The sequence below is a fragment of the Delphinus delphis genome, chromosome 7, assembly GCF_949987515.2.
Source record: "Delphinus delphis chromosome 7, mDelDel1.2, whole genome shotgun sequence".
In the NCBI taxonomy this organism is placed as follows: Eukaryota; Metazoa; Chordata; class Mammalia; order Artiodactyla; family Delphinidae; genus Delphinus; species Delphinus delphis.
Window position 1 is genome coordinate 109,206,887 of NC_082689.1, and position 24,905 is coordinate 109,231,791.

General features: G+C 45.5%; 1 protein-coding gene across 2 annotated transcripts in view; it reads right to left on the minus strand.

Annotated features, from left to right (window-relative positions):
* ERCC3 (ERCC excision repair 3, TFIIH core complex helicase subunit) overlaps window positions 1–23,423 on the minus strand; it is a 37,149-nt gene extending 13,726 nt beyond the window's left edge. For both annotated transcript variants that reach the window (XM_060016969.1, XM_060016970.1), the window contains exons 1-10: window positions 23,342–23,423; window positions 22,753–22,958; window positions 21,842–22,078; window positions 20,072–20,121; window positions 19,507–19,642; window positions 19,166–19,330; window positions 18,497–18,701; window positions 16,904–17,218; window positions 11,634–11,818; window positions 8,438–8,640 (exon numbers count right to left, since the gene is read on the minus strand). In XM_060016969.1, coding sequence (XP_059872952.1) covers window positions 8,438–8,640; window positions 11,634–11,818; window positions 16,904–17,218; window positions 18,497–18,701; window positions 19,166–19,330; window positions 19,507–19,642; window positions 20,072–20,121; window positions 21,842–22,078; window positions 22,753–22,958; window positions 23,342–23,369 — 1,730 coding nt within the window. In that variant the 5' untranslated portion in view covers window positions 23,370–23,423. The remainder of the gene's footprint in view (window positions 1–8,437; window positions 8,641–11,633; window positions 11,819–16,903; window positions 17,219–18,496; window positions 18,702–19,165; window positions 19,331–19,506; window positions 19,643–20,071; window positions 20,122–21,841; window positions 22,079–22,752; window positions 22,959–23,341) is intronic.
* Window positions 23,424–24,905: the final 1,482 nt, after the last annotated feature.

Genomic DNA, 24,905 nt, shown 5'->3' on the forward strand with positions numbered 1-24,905 from the left:
AAAACCAAGCGAAAGTAATGACAAGGCAATTATTAACTTCAGGAAAAACAAATGTTAACACAAAGGAAAATGTAAGAATGGTACACTGTCTGCCTTGGCTTGAACAATACTTACACAGCCAAAATAATGTAACATTGAACACTAACTTAACCCCAAATACACTGGGAGGATGGAGTGGGGGGAGGGGATGGAGCGGCATATGTAAGACAGCTAAATCCACAACTCCCATGGTAGGAAATTAATAAGCAATTTCTACAATAATCAAGAAATTACTATATAAATTATTACTTAGAAATATGAAGGTAAATAGAGAAGAGAGTTGAAAGTGGCTATCTTTGGGGAAGAGGAATTGTGAGTAGGAAGACAGGTGCAAGGAACTGCTAGTTTTTGTAAGTCTGTTACTTTAATAAAAAGTAAAATCTTTCCTACATTAATAAAAGGTATGGACCGAAACCTTCAAGATGGCGGAGGAGTAAGACATGGAGATCACCTTCCTCCCCACAAATACATCAGAAATACATCTACATGTGGAACAACTCCTACAGATCACCTGCTGAATGCTGGCAGAAGACCTCAGACTTCCCCAAAGGCAAGAAACTCCTCACATACCTGGGTAGGGCAAAAGAAAAAAGAAAAAACAGAAACAAAAGAATAAGGACAGGACCTGCACCAGTGGGAGGGAGCTGTGAAGGAGGAAAAGTTTCCACTCACTAGGAAGCCCCTTCACTGATGGAGACGGGGGTGGGTGGGGGGCAGGTTTCGGAGCCACAGAGGAGAGCACAGCAACAGGAGTTCAGAGGGCAAAGCAGAGATTCCCGCACAGAGGATCAGTGCCGACCAGCACTCACCAGCCTGAGGGGCTTGTCTGCTCACCCGCCGGGGCGAGCAGGGCTGCGAGCTGAGGCTCGGGCTTCAGAGGTCAGACCCCAGTGAAAGGACTGGGGTTGGCTGCGTGAACACAGCCTGAAGGGGGCTACTGTACCACAGCTAGCCGGAAGGGAGTCCAGGAAAAATTCAGGAACTGCCTAAGAAGCAAGAGACCACTGTTTCGGGGTGCACAAGGAGAGGGGATTCAGAGAACCGTGTAACCAAGCTCCAGAGATGGGTGTGAGCCACAGCTATCACTGTGGACACCAGAGACGGGCATGAAACGCTAAGGCTGCTGCAGCCACCAAGAAGTCTGTGTGCAAGCACAGGTCACTGTCCACACCTCCCCTCCCAGGAGCCTGTGCAGCCCGCTACTGCCAGGGTCCCGTGATCCAGTGACAACTTCCCAGGGAGAACGCACGGCACGCCTCAGGCTGGTGTAGCGTCATGTCAGCCTCTGCCGCCGCAGGCTCGCCCCACGTCCGTACCCCTCCCTCCCACCGGCCTGAGTGAGCCAGAGTCCCCTAATCAGCTGCTCCTTTAACCCCATCCTGTCTGAGCGGAAAAACGGACGCCCTCAGGCGACCTACATGCAGAGGCGGGGCCAAATCGAAAGCTGAACCCCGGGAGCTGTGCGAACAAAGAAGAGAAAGGGAAATCCCTCTCAGCAGCCTCAGGAGCAGCGGATTAAATCTCCACAGTCAACTTTATGTACCCTGCATCTCCGGAATACCTGAATAGACAACGAATCATCCCAAAATTGAGGAGGTGGACTTTGTGTGATTTTCTGTATAGCTTTACTTTTATCATATTTCCTGGGGTTCTCTCTGTCAGTTTTTTTTTTAATAGTTTTTAGCATTTGTTACCATTGGTGGATTCGTTTTTTGGTTTGGTTGCTCTCTTCTTTCTTTCTTCCTTTTTTATTACTCTTTAACTTTTTAACAATATTTTTTATTTTTTGCAGTATGCGGGCCTCTCACTGTTGTGGCCTCTCCTGTTGTGGAGCACAGGCTCCGGACGCTCAGGCTCAGCAGCCATGGCTCACAGGCCCAGCCGCTCCGCGGCATGTGGGATCCTCCTAGACCGGGGCATGAACCCACGTCCCCTGCATCGGAAGGCAGACTCCCAAACACTGTGCCACCAGGGAAGCCCCATATTTTTTATTTTTTAATAACTTTCTTTTCTTTTTTTCTTTCTTTCTTTTTTTCTCCCTTTCCTTATGAGTTGTGTGGCTGACAGGGTCTTGGTGCTCGGCCTGGTGTCAGGCCTGTGCCTCTGAGGTGGGAGAGCCAAGTTCAGGACACTGAACCCCCAGAGACCTCCCGACTCCATGTAATATCAAACAGCGAAAGCTCTGCCAGAGATCTCCATGTCAACGCTAAGACCCAGCTCCACTCAACAACCAGCAAGCTACAGCGCTGGACACCCTATGCCAAACAACTAGCAAGACAGGAACACAACCCCACCCATTAGCAGAGAGGCTGCCTAGAATCATAAGGCCACAGACACCCCGAAACACACCACCAGACGTGGACCTGCCCACCAGAAAGACAAGATCCAGCCTCATCCACCAGAACACTGGCACCAGTCCCCTCCACCAGGAAGCGTACACAACCCACTGAACCAACCTTAGCCACTGGGGGCAGACACCATAAGCAACAAGAACTACAAACCTGCAGCCTGTGAAAAGGAGACCCCAAACACAGTAAGATAAAAGCAAAATGAGAAGACAGAAAAACACACAGCAGATGAAGGAGCAAGGTAAAAACCCAGCAGACCAAACAAATGAAGAGGAAATAGGCAGTCTACCTGAAAAAGAATACAGAATAATGATAGTAAAGATGATCCAAAATCTTAGAAATAGAATGGAGAAAATACAAGAAACGTTTAAGAAGGACTTAGAAGAAGTAAAGAGCAAACAAACAATGATGAAAAACACAATAAATGAAATTAAAAATTCTCTACAAGGAATCAATAGCAGAATAACTGAGGCAGAAGAACGGAAGTGACCTGGAAGATAAAATAGTGGAAATAACTATCGCAGAGCAGAACAAAGAATGGAAAGAATTGAGGACAGTCTCAGAGGCCTCTGGGACAACATTAAACGCACCAACATTCAAATTATAGGGGTCCCAGAAGAGGAAGAGAAAAAGAAAGGGACTGAGAAAATATTTGAAGAGATTATACTTGAAAAATTCCCTAACATGGGAAAGCAAACAGTCATTCAAGTCCAGGAAGCACAGAGAGTCCCATAAAGGATAAATCGATAAATCCAAGAAGAAATACGCCAAGACACATATTAATCAAACTATCAAAAATTAAATACAAAGAAAAAATATTAAAAGCAGCAAGGGAAAAACAAAAAATAACATAGAAAGGAATCCCCATAAGGTTAACAGCTGATCTTTCAGCAGAAACACTGCAAGCCAGAAGGGAGTGGCAGGACATATTTAAAGTGATGAAAGGGAAAAAACTACCACCAAGAATACTCTACCCAGCAAGGATCTCATTCAGATTCGAAGGAGAAATTAAAACCTTTAAAGACAAGCAAAAGCTAAGAGAATTCAGCACCACCAAACCAGCTTTACAACAAATGCTAAAGGAACTTTTCTAGGCAGGAAAAACAAGAGAAGGAATAGACCTACTATAACAAACCCAAAACAATTAAGAAAATGGTAATAGGAACATACATATCAATAAATGTAAATGGATTAAATGCTCCCACCAAAAGACACAGACTGGCTGAATGGATACAAAACCAAGACCCATATATATGCTGTCTATAAGAGAACCACTTCAGACCTAGGGACACATACAGAAAGTGAGGGGATGGAAAAAGATATCCTATGAAAATGGAAATCAAAAGAAAGCTAGAGTAGCAATTCTCACATCAGACAAAATAGACTTTAAAATAAAGACTATTACAAGAGACAAAGAAGGACACTACATAATGATCAAGGGATCGATCCAAGAAGAAGATGTAACAATTGTAAATATTTATGCACCCAACAAAGGAGCACCTCAATACCTAAGGCAAATACTAACAGCCATAAAAGGGGAAATTGACAGTAACACATTCATATTGGGGACTTTAACACCCCACTTTCACCAATGGACAGATCATCCAAAATGAAAATAAATAAGGAAACACAAGCTTTAAATGATACATTAAACAAGATGGACTTAATTGATATTTATAGGACATTCCATCCAAAAACAACAGAATACACATTTTTCTCAAGTGCTCATGGAACATTCTCCAGGATAGATCATATCTTGGGTCACAAATCAAGCCTTGGTAAATTTAAGAAAACTGAAATTGTATCAAGTATCTTTTCCGACCACAACACTATGAGATTAGATATCAATTACAGGAAAAGATCTGTAAAAAATACAAACACATGGAGGCTAAACAATACACTACTTAATAACCAAGAGATCACTGAAGAAATCAAAGAGGAAATCAAAAAATATCTAGAAAAAAATGACAATGGGAACACAATGACCCAAAACCTATGGGATGCAGCAAAAGCAGTTCTAAGAGGGAAGTTTATAGCAATACAATCCTACCTTAAGAAACAGGAAACATCTCGAAAAACCAACCTAACCTTGCACCTAAAGTAATTAGAGAAAGAAGAACAATAAAACCCCAAAGGTAGCAGAAGAAAAAAAAATCATAAAGATCAGACCATAAATAAATGAAAAAGAAATGAAGGAAACAATAGAAAAGATCAATAAAACTAAAAACTGGTTCTTCCAGAAGATAAACAAAATTGATAAACCATTAGCCAGACTCATCAAGAAAAAAAGGGAGAAGATTCAAATCAATAGAATTAGAAATGAAAAAGGAGAAGTAACAACTGACACTGCAGAAATACAAAAGATCATTAGAGATTACTACAAGCAACTCTATGCCAATAAAATGGACAACCTGGAAGAGGTGGACAAATTCTTAGAAATGCACAATCTGCCAAGACTGAATCAGGAAGAAATAGAAAATATGAACAGACCAATCACAAGTACTGAAATTGAAACTGTGATTAAAAATCTTCCAACAAACAAAAGCCCAGGACCAGATGGCTTCACAGGCGAATTTATCAAACATTTAGAGAAGAGCTAACACCTATCCTTCTCAATCTCTTTCAAAATATAGCAGAGGGAGGAACACTCCCAAACTCATTCTACAGGGCCACCACCACCCTGATACCAAAACCAGACAAAGATGCCACAAGAAAGAAAACTACAGGCCAATATCACTGATGAACATAGATGCAAAAATCCTCAATAAAATACTAGCAAACAGAATCCAACAACAAACTAAAAGGATCATACACTATGATCAAGTGGGGTTTATCCCAGGAATGCAAGGATTCTTCAATATCTGCAAATCAATCAATGTGATACACCATATCAACAAACTGAAGGATAAAAACCATTTGATCATCTCAATAGCTGCAGAAAAATATTTTGACAAAATTCAACACCCATTTATGATAAAAACCTTCCAGAAAGCAGGCATATAGGGAACTTACCTCAACATAATAAAGGCCATATATGACAAACCCACAGCCAACATCCTTTTCAATGGTGAAAAACTGAAACCATTTCCTCTAAGATCAGGAGGAAGACAAGGTTGTCCACTCACACCTCTATTATTCAACATAGTTCTGGAAGTTTTAGTCACAGCAATCAGAAAAGAAAAAGAAATAAAAAGAATCCAAGGCAGAAAAGAAGTAAAGCTGTCACTGTTTGCAGATGACATGATACTATAAATAGAGAATCCTAAAGATGCTACCAGAAAACTACTAGAGCTAATCAGTGAATTTGGTAAAGTAGCAGGATACAAAATTAATGCACAGAAATCTCTGGCATTCCTATACACTAATGATGAAAAATCTGTAAGAGAAATTAAGAAAACACTCCCATTTACCATTGCAACAAAAAGAATAAAATACCTAAGAATAAACCTACCTAAGGAGACAAAAGACCTGTATGCAGGAAACTATAAGACACTGATGAAAGAAATTAAAGATGATACAAACAAACAGAGAGATATACCATGTTCTTGGTTTGGAAGAATCAACATTGTGATAATGACTATACGACCCAAAACAATCTACAGATTCAATACAATGCCTATCAAACTACCAACAGCATTTTTTACAGAACTAGAACAAAAAATTGCACAATTTGTATGGAAACACAAAAGACCCCGAATAACAAAAGCAATCTTGAGAAAGAAAAACAGACCTGGAGGAATGAGACCCCCTGACTTCAGACTACACTACAAAGCTACAGTAATCAAGACAGTATGGTACTGGCACAAAAAACAGAAAATTAGATCAATGGAACAGGACAGAAAGCCCAGAGATAAACCCAGGCACATATGGTCACCTTACCTTTGATAAAGAAGGCAAGAATATCCAATGGAGAAAGGACAATCTCTTCAATAAGTGGTGCTGGGAAAACTGGACAGCTACATTTAAAAGAATGAAATTAGAACACTCCGTAACACCATATACAAAAATAAAGTCACATTTAGGACTAAAGACCTAAATGTAAGGCCAGACACTATAAAACTCTTAGAGGAAAACATAGGCAGAATACTCTATGACCTAAATCACAGCAAGATATTTTTTGACCCAACTCCTAGAGAAATGGAAATAAAAACAAAAATAAACAAATGGGAGCCAATGAAACTTAAAAACTTTTGCACAGCAAAGGAAAATATAAACAAGATGAAAAGTCAACCCTCAGAATGGGAGAAAATATTTGCAAATGAAGCAACTGACAAAGGATTAAGCTCCAAAATTTACAAGCAGCTCAATATCAGAAAATCAAACAACCCAATCCAAAAATGGGCAGAAGACCTAAATAGACATTTCCCCAAAGAAGATATACAGATTGCCAACAAACACATGAAAGGATGCTCAACATCACTAATCATTAGGGAAATGTAAATCGAAAGTACAATGAGGAATCATCTCACACCAGTCAGAATGGCCATCATCAAAAACTCTACAAACAATAAATGCTGGAGAGGGTGTGGAGAAAAGGGAACCCTCTTGCACTATTGATGGGAATGTAAATTGATACAGCCACTATGGAGAACATTATGGAGGTTCCTTAAAAAGCTAAAAATAGAACTACCATACCACCCAGCAATCCCACTACTGGACATATACCCTAAGAAAAACATAAGTCAAAAAGAGTCATGCACCACGATGTTCACTGCAGCTCTACTTACAATAGCCAGGACATGGAAGCAACCTAAGTGTCCATCGACAGATGAATGGATAAAGAAGATATGGCACAAATATACAATGGAATATTACTCAGCCATAAAAAGAAACGAAATTGAGTTATTTGTAGTGAGGTGGATGGACCTAGAATCTGTCATACAGAGTGAAGTAAGTCAGAAAGAGAAAAACAAATACTGTACGCTAACACATATATATGTTACCTAAAAAAAATGGTTCTGAAGAACCTAGGGGGAGGACAGGAATAAAGACACAGAAATAGAGAATGGACTGAGGACACGGAGTGGGGAAGGGTAACCTGGGACGAAGTGAGAGCTCGTCATGGACATATATACACTACGAAATGTAAAATAGATAGCTAGTGGGAAGCAGCCACATAGCACAGGGAGATCAGCTCGGTGCTTTGTGACCACCTAGACGGGTGGGATTGGGAGGGTGGGAGGGAGATGCAAGAGGGAGGAGATATGGGAATATATGTATATGTATATCTGATTCACTTTTTTATACAGCAGAAACTAACACACCATTGTAAAGCAATTATACTCCAATAAAAATGCTTTTAAAAAAAAGGTATGATTTTAGAAATTTCAGCAACTTAATCCTTCTGTGTCTCAGTTTTCTCATCTGTAAAATGAGAATAGTACAATGACCTCATGTGGTGATTAAATCACAGTTTGTGAAGAGAAACTGTTCTGTACCCACCCTTCCCTCTGCATCCCTACCCACCACATAACGAATGAAGGCTTATCTTCTCAGGGGACCTTGCCTTCTGCTCCACTCACAGCACCTGAAGCCCTGCATCACTGTGCACAGAAGCACAGGCCTCTTCCTCCTTTCTTGGCAGGAAATTTTCAACAGCCAGGTTTTAAACACAATATCTGGGTGGGGCTGTAGGCTAAGGAGGACCCTGGTCAGTGTTTCCTAAGAAGTTCTTTCTAGATGCTGGGCCAAACCTTGCCTTCCTGGCCCCTGACCAAATAGAGTGTGATCTCACCTCTGGCCAGAGTACCCACTGAGCCTGAAACTGCAGATGCCAAGCCGTGCCCACCTTTGGAGCCCAGCTCCACATCATCACAACTCTAGCCCCCGCTCCCTCAGCTCAGAGTGACCAGGCCCCCGTTCCCATGCACTCTAACCAATGACTCTGACCACCTGCCCTTTTGTCTCACCTGGTCCCTGGGACCACAGAACTAGACCTTTAGATACTAAGCAGTTCCTGAGAGCTTCGAGAAGAAAACAGGCACCTTCTATACTCTCACATGGAGAAGTTGAACTGGCTTTGGAGGCTGCTCTAACTTTCCAATTCTTACTTGTTCAGTCGAATGGCATATTCCTTCAGAGCAAACACGTTGTCAGCAAAAACAATAATCTTGTCATTCCTCCTTTCATGAAACTTGATCAGAAACTGGCAAGCTCTGAATTTGTTGGGGTTCATGGTGTACAGCAAGATGCGTTTCTTGGTTTTGATTGCCACATACTCCCGGTAAAACTCAGGAGACATCGGGCACCAAACCTGTGATACAATAAGAATCAGGGGTCAGTATGCAAGTTTAAGCATCATACAACTGGGAACTTCAGCAAATTAGCTTTAAAACAAATCAAGACACAACCAATGGTATGTGAATTATATCTCAATAATATTGTAAACACACACACACACACACACCACAAAACAAAACCTAATACCCAGTGTTGAACCAGGATACTCTCACATGTTAATAACAGAGATTTTAAAATGCATCAATATCCAGGGAATTATTCTCACACCAGCTCCAAGTGAAGAAAATCAGATTCCCAGCCAGTGGTGCAAACAATCCCTCCCATTTAGATCACACCTCCACACACAGCACTGCTACAGAGAACTGCACACACACTTGCCAGCTCTGTCTGTTGGGTTAGCCTAGCAATGACATCCCAGGAGTAATGAACACACCAGCACCCAGATCTTGGCTTTTAAATTACATTCTCTGCTAAAAGGGCTCCATGATGAAATGGCTGATTCCAGGGCCAGGGCAGGGAAAGTACCAGATGAGCCAGAAATATCTTACTGTGCCAGAAAGCAAGGAAGTGCTCAAAGTCTGATGGGAACATGTCAAATGGTCATAGAAACTAGCTTGAATGTAGTCCCACTGGTCACATCTGAGACCATTTGAGCATCTAAATAATGACAGTAACATTCCTGAGAGCTTCCTCTCTACTAAGCCCTGTGCTTGGCTGTTGACAAACTAAAGGAAGCTCGGGCAAGTACACTGAAGTGCCATGACTAAAGGTCTCAAGGCTGTGTACAGACCCTCCAGGAGCTTTGCACTGGAACAAGCCATAGCCTACACTGGCAGACTGAGCTTTTGGTTGCAACCAGCGCCACTTCTGTGTGATCGCCACAGACCACTTCTTCATGCTGCCACCACTGCAGAATTAGCTGACATGGTTATGTGTCAAACTCTGTGCTGAGCTCAAATCTAAGTTTTGCTGTCGTTACCTTTTCTGATTCTCTCTGGGACATATCCTATTATGAACCCTTTAGAATTTCTAGTTCTTCACAACCAAAGCAATTCTTTTTTTACAGTAAAATCTTTAAAATCATGCATTTCCCAGAATATGAAACACAAGTGGCCAATGAACATATGGAAAGATACTCAACGTCATCAGTAAACAGGAAAATACAAATTAAGCCATAAAAAGATACCATTTCACACTTATTAGGTCTGTAAAAATTAAAAGAAGACATTTCCATATTAGGTGCTGGAGATGTGGAGCTAGCTCACTCACCCTGGACGAGAGTGTTAACTGGTGCAACCACTTTGGGAAACAGAGTTTTCCACATGACTAGTGAAGTGAGCATCCGGAAAGCCCCTGACCCAGCAATGCTACTTCTAGGTGCACCTGCCACAGCAGTGGCCTTCAAACTTGGACCAGTTTATGTCATAAACTAAACATTCCCACACACAAACACAGTCTTAGGAAACAATATATACCTTTAATACATATTATGCATTCTGGTAGATTCTATTCTATCCTGATCATGACGCACCGAAGTGATGTCACCATCTACTACGCGGTCACAGTCCACAGTGTGAACACTGCTTTAGAAAACGTCTGACACAGGAAACAGGTACAAAAAATACATGCAGCAATACTGTCATAACAACAAAAAAACAGCTCCAAATTCAGAGACAGTGTCCGCCTAGGGTTGGGACTAGAAGCAGGGCCTTGCTAATGGGCACAAGGGAACTTTTGGGGATGGGGGAGATTCTCTAAAACTGGATTGGGGGCATAGCTGCGCAACTCTTTACATTTACTAAAATCACAAAAGTTATAAATCACACTATTTTCTTACAACAGATGAATGTTATGGAACATAAACTAGACCTCGACAAGGCTGTGGAAAAAAACAACTTAGCAACCCGAACATCTGTCAACGTTAGAAAAGATTTTATTTTTACTTCTGTGTAATATTCCATTAGCTATCAAATTGTGGTATATTTGTCCAATGGAATACTACAGAGAAATTAAAACTAATAAACTACAGCTACATGTATCATTAAAAAAATAATGCATTATGCAAAGAAAAAAATACTAAGCAAAAGACAGAAGTCATACAAGAACACATATAACCCGATTCTATTTGCATATACATAAAGATTTTTTAAAAGGCAAAGCTAAACAATGAACGTTTTGGGAATTATACATAGGAAGTAAAATAATAAAAAAGCAAGATGACAAACCTAAGCTCCAAGACAGCGGTTACCCTGGCAGGGGGAGGGGAGGTGCAACTAGAGAGGAACAGGCGCCTCAAAAGTTCTGACAATGCTGTGTAAGGTGGGTGCTGATTACGAAGATGTAACCAAAGGGTAAGGAAGCTTCTCGACAGAGCAAGTCCACCTGCAGAGCTTCCTCACACTCACCTTCACCCGAGAGGCTCATGTCTGCCCTCTGAGGACACAGCCCACCCTACTCTAGCCACTGAGTGACAGTCATTTTAAGGTGCCAGAAAGGATTTCTGTTGCTGTTCCTTCTGAGAAGACTTACCTTTCTTTGAACATGTATTTTAAACACATACCTGTGCAGGTATTCATCACAGAATATAGGGAAAATGGGTTCTTAGAAATAAAATAATCAAGGTCGCATGTGCCTTCTGGGGGCATCAAAACCAACAGGCTTTGGTACTGGGGGTGGCCTGTGGGTTGCCCACGCAGGACCAGCAAGAATCCCTCCGGGGTGAGGGTGGGCAGGAGTACCCTGAGGTGCTCACTTCCAAAGAGGATGAAACGCCAAGCCAGCCTGGATTAGCCTCCTGACCTGACCACTTCCTGTGTGCCCGTGGACAAGTGATTCTGCTTCACACATCTGTGAAATCGCAGGAGACTGCCCACCCCACGGGGGGCTGAGGGTACTGCACGAGGCAGCAGCACTTTTGCTCAGGTCCTGACCTGTGTACCTGCCCACGAGGAATCGACCTGATCCATTTCCCTCCCCCAGGGACCGTGCCAGGAAGGGGACAGCTACCTCAGCGCACTGGACTTTGGCGATGTAGCCGTTGTTCTGCAGCTCCATCCAGTTGGCTTCATACAGCTTGGGCCCAATCAGAAAATTTAAGTCGACAATTTTGTCATCTTCCCGGACGAGGGTTGCGGTCAAGCCCAGTTTGCAGTGGGCCTGCACAATGGTGAGCACCCGTCGGAACATCTTGGCTGAGGAAACAATCGGCGCATTCATGCTGTCACTTTTTTAAACGCTCAAAGTACCAAAGGCAGCCTCGACCTAATACTGGCCCGGGACACTGCACGGCTGACCCCCGGGCTTCTGGATCACAGGAACCTGGCTCTAGACAAGAATGATTAGGTGGGACTGCTTAATCTCCACTTTTAGACCTGTCCAAAAGAAGGGTGAAAAGGAGAACAAGAGAGGGAGATGACCTGGAGGAAGCCCTAAGCTAGGGAACCCCAGCACTCCCCTCACAACAGCTCGGCTATCAAGAGCACAAACGGCAATCTGAAACATGACCTACACTTAAAATGCCACTGAGCTCTGAATCATGCAAGGAATTGGTTCACCCTGAGGCCTGTACCTCGGTTACCGGGAAGATGGTGGGGTATCTGGAGGACCAGAGGATTGAAAGGAGCTCCACTTCCCACCACCCTCCCAGAAACCAGGAAGAAACAAGGGAGAGATGAAACCCCAGGCACCTCTCCCACCTTAAGAAACATCCCTCTCTACACTCTTCCAATTACATTCATTCTGGTCAACCAGCAACGTCCTTTGCCTTCCTTTCGCTTGAATGTTATCATTCTTTCTGAGGTATCAAATTAAATTAAATAAACATTAAAAGGGTACAAGATATTCATTTTTAAAAACTCAATTTATGGGTTTCCACAGGCTCACCTTTTAAAAATTTTTAACACTATGAAGAAAGGTAAAAATGTTGAAGTCATGCTAATCTTATATCCAATTAAAGGCAAGGTTAGTGATACTTCAGAAATAGACCTGGGAATTCCCTGGCTGTCCAGTGGTAAGGACTCCATGCTTTCACGGCCAAGGGCCGGGGTTCAATCCCTGGTCAGGGAACTGAGATCCACAAGCCACCGTGTTACGGCCAGATTAAATAAAAAAAAAGAAATAGACCTAAAAATCCGAGGGAAAGAAGGGCAGACGTCACCAAAATACAAACCAAAAACATAAGAACAGTAAAATAACAAAGGGCTGTCTAACCCCAGTAAGTGCCCAGGTCTCACGGTTTCACACACTGAAGCCTAACACAGCTTGCACACACCCCTGGAAAACAAACAAACAAAAAACCAGGGTCAGGCTTATGTCCAAGGACTGTGCCGGCTCCAAAAAGGGCAGCCAAGGACCCCAGACCAGGTTCCCCACGTCAGAAGGACATGGCAGCCAAGGCAGTGGAGACCCCAAGCTACTGTGGGCTCCAGGGAGGCAGCATTGGGGCAGCCCGGGGACTGCATCAACCCGAGGGGAGCACAACGCGGGAACCCTGCCTGGACACTCTGCAGCCAGAAACAAGCCTTCCCCGAGGCATCGGCCCTGCAAACGAGTCACGTGCCACTGCTACGTTCTCTCACAGCCATAACAGCTGTCACGGGGGAAGAACTCACATACAACGATGTGCATGGCTCCATGAATTTTTACACAGGTACATACCTGTGGAACCACCCAGATGATGGGAGTGTTCTCAGCACCCAGAAGTCTCGCCTCTGACCCCTCTGGTCAACACCAGCACTCTCCCTCAAGGGAACCCCAATCCAACTTTAGTCATTAGAGAGGAGGTCTGCCTCCGGTCTGAAGTTCATGTAAATGGAATCACAGTACGTACTTTGCATGTGCGGCTTGTTTCACCAGACGTTATGTCGCGGTTGTCATTTGACATTTATTTGTGTGATTCTCTGACTGTCTCTCCCACTTTGTCTCCGGTGCCAAGCAGAGTGCCTGGTACTTAATGGGTTCTCAATAAATACTTGTTAAAATAATGAAAGTGGCACAGTGCCTTGCATGCAGGAAACATCTAATATATGCAAGTACTGTAATAAGAATTTCTTATTAATATGACTTAATAGGCCTCCTTTTGGAAGATCTATAAAAGAACACAACAATCTTTATCTTCTGGGATAAATCTCAAGGATTTACCATCCTACCTAGTCCAAGTGATAAATGTTTATGGCAGAATCTCACTCTGATTTGCTAGAATTCCCTATTTAACATCTGCTCTCTGGCCCAGTGAGCACGGCCATAGGGCTTATAAGGCCTGAATGCAAAATCCTTTAGAGCAGTTTGGTTTCACTCTTCTACCTAAACAGAGGCAAATGCTCCAATGAACCAGAGGAGAGACAGACACACCTAGTGAACTGTGTGGGGTACACCTCTATATCCTCATCACCAGATAACCAACCCCAAGCCTGGCTGCCACCCTCTAAGACCTGGGGCCCAAGTTAAAGAGGAACACCAACGTATGCTAAATATATCCTCCGGCAGAAGGCCTCAAACATCCCCACGCCTCAAACACAGCCTTCAACTAAACTGCTACAAAGCAATTCCAAAGTCGTTTATAAAAGATGTTTCTCTAGGTCCCCAATTCCCAATCCAGTCAGACCCAATACCAATTCTCTCCTTAAAGGTTTTTTTTTTCTCTTGGTTTAGTTTTTAAATATCACACAGTAAACTGCACTTCTTCTGAGGGTGGGTGGGTGAGGGTGGTTCTACACATGTTCATACGTGTGCAGACTCGCGCAGCCACCACCACCATCATACTCGGGAGACGAACCAATCCATGACCCCAAAAGCTGCCTCGTGCTCTCCCTGTCCAGTCATACCCTCCCCGCCCCACCCCGGCACCCAACCATCTGTTCTCCGTCACTACAGTTTTGTCTTTTCAAGAATGTCCTACCAAAGGCATCGCACACTCTGTAACCTCTTGGGACTGGCTGATTTCACTCAGCACGAAGCCTCTGAGACTCCTTTCCACGGAGCGTCCCAGCGGTTGAGGGACCAGCTTGTCCATCCAGCCACTCACTGACAGTCATTTCCGTTGTTTTCTAGGTTTCGGAGATTACGACCAGAGCTGCTTCTATAAACATTCATGCACAGGTTTCTGTGTGAACCTAGGTTTTCATTTCTCTAGAACAGATGCCCAGAGTGGGGCTGCTGGGTCTCTATGGTAATCTTCTAATAAACTGCCAAATCTCCCCAGAGCGACTGTACATTTTGCACTTCCTCTGGCCACGTATGCCAGTTCCAGCTGATCTGCACTCTTGTCAGTACTTGGTACTGTCAATATTTTTTATTTTAGCCACTCTAATAGGTCTGTAGCGGCATCTCATCGTGGCTTTAACCTGCATTTCCCTGGGGACTAACGCTGCAGAACGTCTTTCAAATGCTTACTGGCGTCTGTATAGTCTCTTGAGTGAAAATCTGTTCATGTCTTTTGCCCGTTCCCTAACATTTCTGCCTTTGCCTGACTGTAACAGCAATCAAATTAACATGTCTACGGCCTAACTCCTGATCTTCTCTCTCCAAACCTGCACCTTCTAGAGTCTTCCCCATCCCAACACCCACTCCACCCTTCTGACGGCTCAGGCCAAAAGCTGACAGTCATCCTTGATTCCTCTTTCTTTCAGAACCACATCTAACCAGCCCACTTAACCTTCACAACATAACCAGAAACAGTTTACCTTTATTCTTACTGGTCCAAGCCTCATGTTGGGATTCCACCAACTAACCTACCTAGCTGCTCTCCACCCTTGCTTCCTGCAGTCACTTCTCAGCACAGCAGCCAGGGTGATATTTTTATAACTTTAAGTCAGATAATGTCACCCCAGCTCAAATCCCTCAAATGGCTTCTCACCCAGAGTGCAAGCCAAAGACCTCCTTCAGGTCCTACCGGATTGGCTCCAACGCCTCTCCGACCTCAGCTTTGACCGCTCTCCTCCACGTTCCCCTCCAGCTGCAGGGCTACAGCATTGTCAGGCCATGCAAGTACTACTTCCCCACCTCAGGACTGCTTCCTTCTACCCGAGAGACCCCGCTCATCCCTACCTGGCTTGCTGTGAACATCTCTCGGTGTTTTCAGACATCCAGAGGTGTTGGAGGAGCTCTCATTACACAGAAAAAAACATAGAAAGGCCATTTTGACAATGTTTTGAATACTCTATGTGAAAATGCCTCTGATTTCATTTACTTCAGAGTAATCTCTAATTTACACTTCGTAATTGATCAGGGCTACCCATTAACTTGTTTTATCAAGAAAGGTTTGCCTGGGTTTCCCTGGTGGCACAGTGGTTGAGAATCTGCCTGCTAATGCAGGGGACACGGGTTTGAGCCCTGGTCTGGGAGGATCCCACATGCCGCGGAGCAACAAGGCCCGTGAGCCACAACTACTGAGCCTGTGCGTCTGGAGCCTGTGCTCCGCAACAAGAGAGGCCGTGATAGTGAGAGGCCCGCGCACTGCGATGAAGAGTGGCCCCCGCTTGCCACAACTAGAGAAGCCCTCGCACAGAAACCAAGACCCAACACAGCAAAAATAAATAAATTAATTAATAAACTCCTACCCCCAAAATCTTCTTTAAAAAAAAACAGAAAGGTTTGCCTGGAATGCTATTCAGTAATAAAAGGAACACAGCACTGGTATGTATTACAACGTGGGTAAACTACTGTGTGAAGTGAAAGAAGTCAGATAAAAGAAAATACATATTATGTGATTCTGTGAATATGTTTCCAGAAAAGGCATGTCTCTAGAAACAGAAAGCAATTCAGTGACTGCCTGCGGCTAAGGATGAAAACACCGATGGTAAGTGAGTATGAGGACGATGTTCTAAAACTGGGTCATGGTGATGGTCGCACCAACTCCATTTTACTAAAAATCCTGAATCGTATATTTACGATGGGTAGATTTTACGGTTTATAAATTGTGTCAATATGGCTGTTTAAAAGGACTGCCAGCAATACTTGGACTTCTATAACATATTAAGGAACAATAATTTAGTCCTCAAATAAAACAAATATTGAAAGGACATTTTTGTGCTCCCAGTCTAGTTTTTGCAGGACCGAAAAGAAAAAAATGGGTTAAGGGTAAGCTGAGGTGCAACAGTTGAGAAGGAGGATGGAAGAAAATATCACTTTCTAGATGACTACTCTGGGCCAGTGATTAAGGAAGCTGCCAGTGTGTACACCCACCTACCACTAAGCCCCACCCCACCCCACCCACCCATGCTCATGGAAATCAATCTGTCTCTACGATGAGTAGGCATCCCAGCTCTCAGCCTGCTTACCTGGTATGGTGTGCACTTCGTCCAGGATCATGAGGCCCCACTCCTGAGTCTTGAGCCACTCCATCACCCGCTCGGCCTCCCAGGACCTTTTGGTGGTGTGGCCCAGCATGGAGTAGGTGCTGATGGCAATGGAGCAGCCTATGGGCTTGTCCTTGGCGTCGGAGGTAAAGCGGCAGATCTGGCTGTCGTCGATGGTGGACCACATCTTAAACTGGGCTTTCCACTGCTCCACAGACACAGCTGAGTTGCCCAGCACCAGGCAGCGTTTTCTGACTGTGCACGCAGCTGTCACGCCAACCAAGGACTTCCCAGCACCTACGAGAAACCAAAGGGCAATCCTACCCAAGGCCGGGTTGAAATGAGGGACAGGGACAGACAGAAGGACTTGTCAGCCCACCAATCTGGCCAAAATCATTTGTAATAATCCTCGCGGCTGACACTGTTGAGGTGCTTACTGCTCCAAACCTGTTTCCTTCTTTAGAAAAAGGAGGCACACACACCACACACAAACGTGAGAATTAAAAGACACAAGCGCCAGGCCCTATTGAAGCACTGTACATGCATCTCATTTAAATGTTGAAAAACAACATTTGTCAAAATAAACCACAGGTAAGAGACACTCCTATTATTGCCATTTTAAACATGGGAAAACTAAAGCTGAGAGGTAAGTCACCCAAGGCCCTGGGACAGCAGTGCTGCTGGGGTACAGTGTGCCCAACACCCAGACTACCTCAGGAGGGACTCAGTAAAAGACGGCTACTATGATGACACAACAAACTGGGCTGAGCACTTGGGAATGCGGTACGTACGCTGCTACTGGCAAAGACAGAGGAAGGTGAAACTCCAGGGGCTTCTGAGTTTACTATCACCTACTGTGTGAAGATCAAGTTTAAAAATCAAGCTATTCCTTGGAACAGCAATTCTTCCTTTACCAGGGGTGTGCATCAAAATAACCCATGAGGCTTTAAAAAAAAAAACAAAAAACTGAAGGTGCCTGCCCCTCCCCTAGAGAGTCTGCCTTCTTGAGTATGGGGTAGGCCACCAGCTGAGCCTACTGTGACCTCTGGCCAAGAACCTAGGCCAGACCTGACACGACTTAGGACAAATGATGTTAGATGGGCGCCAAGGGGGCTGCCACAGCCCCTTCTTGGATGTGCACACTGTAATAAGCAGTCCAGGACCAAACAAAGTTTCTGTGCTAGGGAGCCTCCAAATACACCCAACTTACAAGACTGAGTGTGAGGAACTCTAAGCCCAGGATGTAAACTAGCCCTTTCCCAACAACACCATCCTTCCTCACTGCCCAAGACTTTATACACTGCTTAGCTGATTGGTTCACTGTCTGAGCTACCCCACCACAATGAGCTCCATGAGGTCAGGAGTGTTGTTCTATCCACCATTACATGCCCAGCGTGGAGGTCAGGGCCCTGCACAGAGCAGGCATGCAAGTATTCGTCAAGTCATGAATCAGGGAGCCATGTGACACTGGCTGTTCCCTGACCAGGTGGGATTTAGAGGAAGGCCCTCAGGGAGAGCGTAAGGCAGATCCGGACAGAGCAGCCTAGCCATCTTCTTCACTCAGGCATCACTCACCACAAGGAAGGACGATGACCCCAGAACGTGCGCGCCCATTCCCAAACATCTTCCGCAAGCTCTTCTCCTGATAAGGTCTAAGGACAGCTGTGGGTTTCAGGTCAATGTTGATGTCAGGGTTGACAGAATCATTCCGGAAGTCGTATTCTGCTAACAGAGGGTACTCCAGGTGGATGCAACGTTTCTGGAGTTCCTCAATCATTTCCTGGAAGGTGAGCATGAAGGTTTTATAATCCTGTTAACTCCAAAGTGTGCTCACAAACAGCACACATTCTAAGGAGCCTAATAATTTAAAGAAAAAAAAAAAAAGGTTAGCTAGACTTTTAAATTTCAGATCTAGCTTGATGAGAGCCAGCTTAAAGCACAGACTAAGGGCCCCAAACTAAGGACATGGACAAAATTAAATCCAATCAGCCACCAAAAATGCCCCCCAGGCAGTGTTTCTCACATCTCCCCCAGGAACTTGTGAACACTGACCCCCCAGCCTGAAAAACAGGACACTCAGATCTAACTCCATCAGAAAGAATGGTGCTGTAGTGCACAGACACCAAAATCTGGGGATAGATGGGGATTCCTTCCTCTCACACAGGCTACAAACAGTCCATGAAGGGCTGAACCAGCTTCTGACACGGGCTTAGAGAAGCAACCAGGAGGGGTACGTTCACTAACCTGCTTGACTTCAAAAGATACTGTCTGTGTCTCTTCTTCTTCCTCCTCGTCCTTGTCCATTTGCTCATAAAAGTCAAAGAGGTCCGTGGGGATGTCAGATTTACCCTGTGGATCTGTCACCCGGGAAGTGGACGGCCCACCGCTGCCTTCAGCGCTCTTAGCGATCTGAAAGAGAAAGGCAGGATCTGGACTTGCACAGAACATTTAACCCTACTGTTACTGAGCAACAAAGCTGCAAGAAAACAAGGACTACTAGACTGCAAATGCTGGCCTAAAAGCACCTGAGAGAATTAAAGTCCTAAATGCGTCCACCCCCAAGGCTGACCCAGGAGGCCACATACAGCAGATTTGCTTGTGAAAGTCTCTGTGATGAGCTCGGTTGCCTCCCCCTCAGAGTTCCTCAGGCGGCATTCCCGGATCATGGGATCCTGGAGAAGATGCTGGATGACATCAGGGTGAGAACTTTCAACGAAGTACCTGTAAGAAGGGAGGAAGGAGGTGCATACTGACCAGTACACCATTTTCAGAAGGTTCCACTGCTCACTCATAAGATGATCTAGAGATAGCGGCCTAAGGCCTCTCTCCACGCTCACCCTCCCCCAACCCTTTGCCAAATCTGAGATATGAGCTACTGGCCATGACATAACACATGAGGGTTGCAGGCAAAGCCCCACTGTGAAGACAAACTAGCAGGGATCTGAACCCCAGCTCCACTGTTCAGGGGAATACAGTGATCAGTGAATGAATCTCCGGTTTTGGCCACATCACTTCACTTTTTCCTTTTAGCCCCTTACTCGGGGGAGTAGGTGTTAGTGCAGAGCAGACAGTCCACAAGTGTTAGCTCCTTGCCACCTGATATGCAGAGGGTGAATGTGCCTTGGATGGGCCTGTCACAGAACCCCTTACCTGTTGTGCTTCAGGACCAGCTTGACTTTCCCATAGCTGACAGTACATAACTGCAAGAAGTGACAACACCATACAGGCAAAATTAGCAATATGCACCTCACTGAGAACTCGTTCATTACTGGGCACATCTTACTACCTACAAAACAAGTGAAGAGTTCATTTTACTTTAGGAAAATCCAATGTGCAATCCTAAAGGGGGTAGATCTGCCTAAATTGAGCTTTTCTATTAGCTCCTACTTTTTGAGGGCAAAACCTTCCTCTTGCCTGGCTAATTCTGATGCACATCCCTTAATCTAAAAAATGCTGCTTAGAATCTTTCTTTTATTTTCTCTTTCCCTTTCTTCTCCATTCCCAGAGCCCCATCCTAATCCAGGAGTTCATCTCATTGTACCAGTACTACCACAGATCCCAGCACAAAGCTGGTAGTTATGTGACCACTAATTGTGAGCTGCGTAAATTAAATGTGAAGCCTCTGGCCTCCTCACCAATGTTCCTATCTCCCCAACCAGATGTAAGCCTCTTGAGGGTAGAAAATCCTTCCAGGTTCCCAAAAATCTTTAGGATGGAATGCAGCAGAGATTATACAGTAGCCACGAAGATTCACAATTCAGATCTCAGGCTGCTGCCGCCTCCACTGCTGCCCTTCTGCATCCACCACTGCACTAACCAACACCCACATTCCCACAGGCAGCTCCCAACCAAGACTGAGAACAGCCAGGGTACTGAAATAGGCTCATTCTACAAGGTGCAAGCCCTTTTCCCAGGGCACCCTTTCACATCAGAAGAAAGGAGAACTCTCTCCAGGGCTCCTGCCAGCTTCTCTAAGATTGGCTTCATTACTGTACTGGATGCCTGTGGCACTCATCTTCTGCCACTTCAGATCTGGGGGTCTGAATCTAATTCCCTGTAGATCAGCCGAGGACAACGAAAGCCACTGTCCATCTCTTTTTAATGGTATTCACTCTCTCTCAGAACAAACCCAAGCAGGTTCAAGTGCTCGTCACATAGAACCCTATCCACTTCAAACTCTGAAGTCCTTTTTGACTTTTCCTCATGGAAGTTGTTGACTAGCGGTCTCGTGCAGGTGTGCAAACTTAGATGGAGTTTATCATCTGTACTAACTTGCTCAGGTTACCATACAGAACACCACAGACTGAGTTGTTTAACAACAGAAGCTTATTTCTAGAAGTCCGGGATCATGATGCCAGCCATTTCGTTTCCAGTGGATGCTCTCTTCCTGGCTTCTAGGGGGCTACCTTCTTGCTCTATGCTCACGTTACATCTTCCTTGTACAAATGAAGAGAGAAAGAGAGCACACACGCCTTCTGGTGTCTCTTCTTATAAGGACACTCATCCTGTTGGCCCCACTCTTATAACCACGCTTGACTCTAATTATATCCTTACCCCAGATACAGCCACATTACGGGTTAGGTCCTCAACACACGAATTCTGGAGGGGGCACAATTCAGTCCGTAACACCATTCACTTCGGGCTATACTCCCAAATAACCCAGGCCAGAATGGGCCTGAATTAGTAACCCTGCTGTGTTAGCACCCACTGGCTAAGAGCAGCTCATGGGAAGTCTGCCCTCAGCAAAACACAATGCTGGATCCAGAGGAGTAGCAGCTGGGGTAATCGGTTACTATGCTCCCCACACTGGATCTGAATGGCATTTTCCTGACTGCTACAAGTTAACAATGTACAGCACCTGTCCCCACTATCACTACGTTACGAAGGAGGGCAAAAGAGCCAGCCTTAGCCCCCACTTGCCTTAATAAACTGAATAATTCCATCAGGGACTCCCGTCTTGCTGAGCTTCCTGAGGTACTCAGTGATGTCACTAGTTTGCAGCCCGACGCTGACAGCCGCGTACAGGGAGTAGGCAGTTAGTTTGTACTCATGCACGTGGGTTGGTCGGCACACCGGCTCTGCAATAGCCACCAGGAAGTCTTGAGCATACTTGTAAACTGGAGAGAAGGCTTCTAGGAAGATGTGGCCATCAGGAGCCTGCGAAACACCAAATGGACACAACAGACAAGGAAACTAATGAGTCGCAGAGACGATGAGACTCTTTCCCGCATCACCATCTAGAAAGGATAAGCTGCCCAGAAAGTGATCTAAAGCTAGCCAACACCAGGAATATTTTTGTAAGCACATCTTCAGCCAACTGTGGGTCCCGCTACTTGAATCGGATACAAGGAGTAGAGAGAATAGAAGAAAAGGTTTCCAAAGTCAGTAGCTGCCTCTCACGATTCTTCACAGGAAAAGGCCACCTTACTGGCTATCCTTCTGGCTAGATTTCAAATGAATAGAGAACATTAATTACTTCAAGTTGAGCAAAAAAGCTGCCTAGCAAATATATGTCTCATTAGGTTTTTTTTAATGGGGAATTAAAATGTCACATAATAAATGCCATTTATTCTTTAGATAAAAGTTGTTTCCAAACATGTGGCAGAACTGGAGAGGGAAAGGGGAGCAAAAGGAGGGGTTAGGGAGGAAGGAAGCCCGAGTCTAGCCAGCACGTGTGCGCTAGCATATACTCATTGCTATCTCGGCTGTTTCAAACTGCCTATGAAAATGAAAGCTCGCTGCCAGTGGGCTCTGAAGCAAAGCTCACGATCCCGCGTTCCCATTTGGGCCGCACCCACTCCTGGGCCCGGCCCCGGCTGAGGCGTGCTTACCACCCAGAGGGGCCTGGAGGTGTGGTCGTCCTTCAGCGGCATCTGCAGCCTGTAGTCCTTGGCTCCATACTCATCCACTTTGGTGCTGGACTCATCCACCTGCTTCCCGGCCGCCGAGGGAACCGCTTCCTGAGGGTCATTCCCAGGGGCGTCGTCTTCATCGTCTTCCTCATCCTCGTAGTGCCGCTTCTTGGACTTCTTCTTCTCTGCAGATACGGACACGGACACAGAAGTGAGCCCCGCAGGAGCCTTGCGTTCCCCCAGCACCGAATGGCCGCAGGTCGGGGGAACCTGGCTGCAGCCAGACTTCCCCAGCGCCAAGCACCCCTAGCCCAGAGCCACTGCGCGCCGCAGGCGTCCTCTCCCTCAAACGCTGCCCACCCAGCCCGGGGGGCAGGGCTGCCCGGAGGTCAGGGCTGCCCGGAGGTCCGGGGTCGCACCCCCGCCCAGCGGCCTGTCGGGACAGTATGTGACGACGGCGAGCGACTCTGGGGTCGACCGCCGCCGAGAAACCCTGAGCAGCTACCACACAGGATGATACGGACGGCAGGTGCAGGCAGCCCCGAAACGCGCCTACGCCACGTCTCACCGCGGTCCGCCCGGTCCCTTTTGCCCATGTCGGCGTCCGCAGCAGCCAACCCGTACCGCCGAGGAACCCCGGAGACGGCTCTCCGTGGAACTTCCGGTTCACACCGGAAGTTCTTCCGGCCACCGCACAGGAAGTCCCGCCTCTGGGCGCTCGGGCGAGGCGTCGGTGGTTGAGCCCGCAGCTGAGGGGTCCGCTGACTGTACCCGGGTGCAGGCCCTTTCTCCCCATTTTTTCTCCTAGTCAGTGAAGTATTTTTTCAGTACCTGTTAACGATCGTCCAGGCACTGTTGTTTTAGCCCCTGGGGCAGGATAGTGAACAGAGCGAAGGCGTTGGCCTCTTGGAACAGAGAGACGTGGGTCGTAAACAAATGTGTTAAGCGCTCTAAGGAAGAAATAAAACAGAGCCCAGAATGGCAGGCAGTGCTGTCCCAGAATATCTCGTTGAAGGGGTGTTATTTGAGAAAAAGGTCATGAAAGTGAGATAATGTCCTACGTAAATACCAGGAAGGAGCAGTGTGGGTCTAGGGGCCGGCCGACACAGGTTTAGCGTTTAAGGGGAGCTGAGGGGGGAGCAGTATGGCTGTAAGAGGTGGAGAGCAGTGATTCTCAAAATGGGGTCCCCTGGCTGCATCGACATTATATGGAAACTAGTTAAAACTGATCGGAAAGGCACAAACGCAAAATATCTAAGTCATAAAATTTTGCAGGCAGGCGCAACCATCCTGCCCTCCAGAAGACTGTGCTGCTCAACTCTGAGAACAACTAATGTAGAGCTGTGTAGGTCATTGCAAAAACTTTGGATTTTATTATGAAACGAGAAGCTACTGGAGAGGTTTGAGCAGAGAAATGACAATCTGATTTCGTATTAAAGGGTCACTCTGCACTGGCTGCTGTGTTGAAGATGGACTTTGCAAGGTCAAGGGCAGCTATTGCAGCGCTCCAGTTGAGAAATAACTGGCTTTATTATTAGGGTGTTGGGGTAAAGGTGATGAACAGTGGTTCCATTCTGAATATATTTTGAAGATAGCACACGATTTGCTGACTAGATATGGAAGGTGAGAGAGAGGAATAAAGGAAAACTGCGATGTTTTTGATCTGAGCAATTGCAAAAATGTTGTACCTCAGGGAAGGTACAGGTTTTTGTTTTTTTTTTAATAAGGGGGACTGAGCAGCACCCAGCCTGCTGCTGGTGAGGGCCAGGACCCCCGCTCAAAGTCTCTGTTAAGGGGTGCTACTGCAAGGTTGGGTAGTGGTCCTCACACGGAGTTCGTCATCCTGCACGATTTCACCGTTGGCCAAGATCTGCACTGTCCTTCCAGGAAGTATGGGTCCCTGCTGCACTGCACCTTTCCCCAGACCTCGAAACACCTGAAGGAAACAATCTGTGTGGGCGGCTCCCAGAACTCGGCAGCATCCTCTCCTCGGAAAGTACGGATTTGAACACTGGTTTTGGATGTATTTAATACAAGTGGCTATGTTAGCCTGTCCGAGTGCCATAACAAAACACCACAGACTATGTGACTTGAACAATGAAACTTATTTTCTCACAATTCTGGAGGCTGGA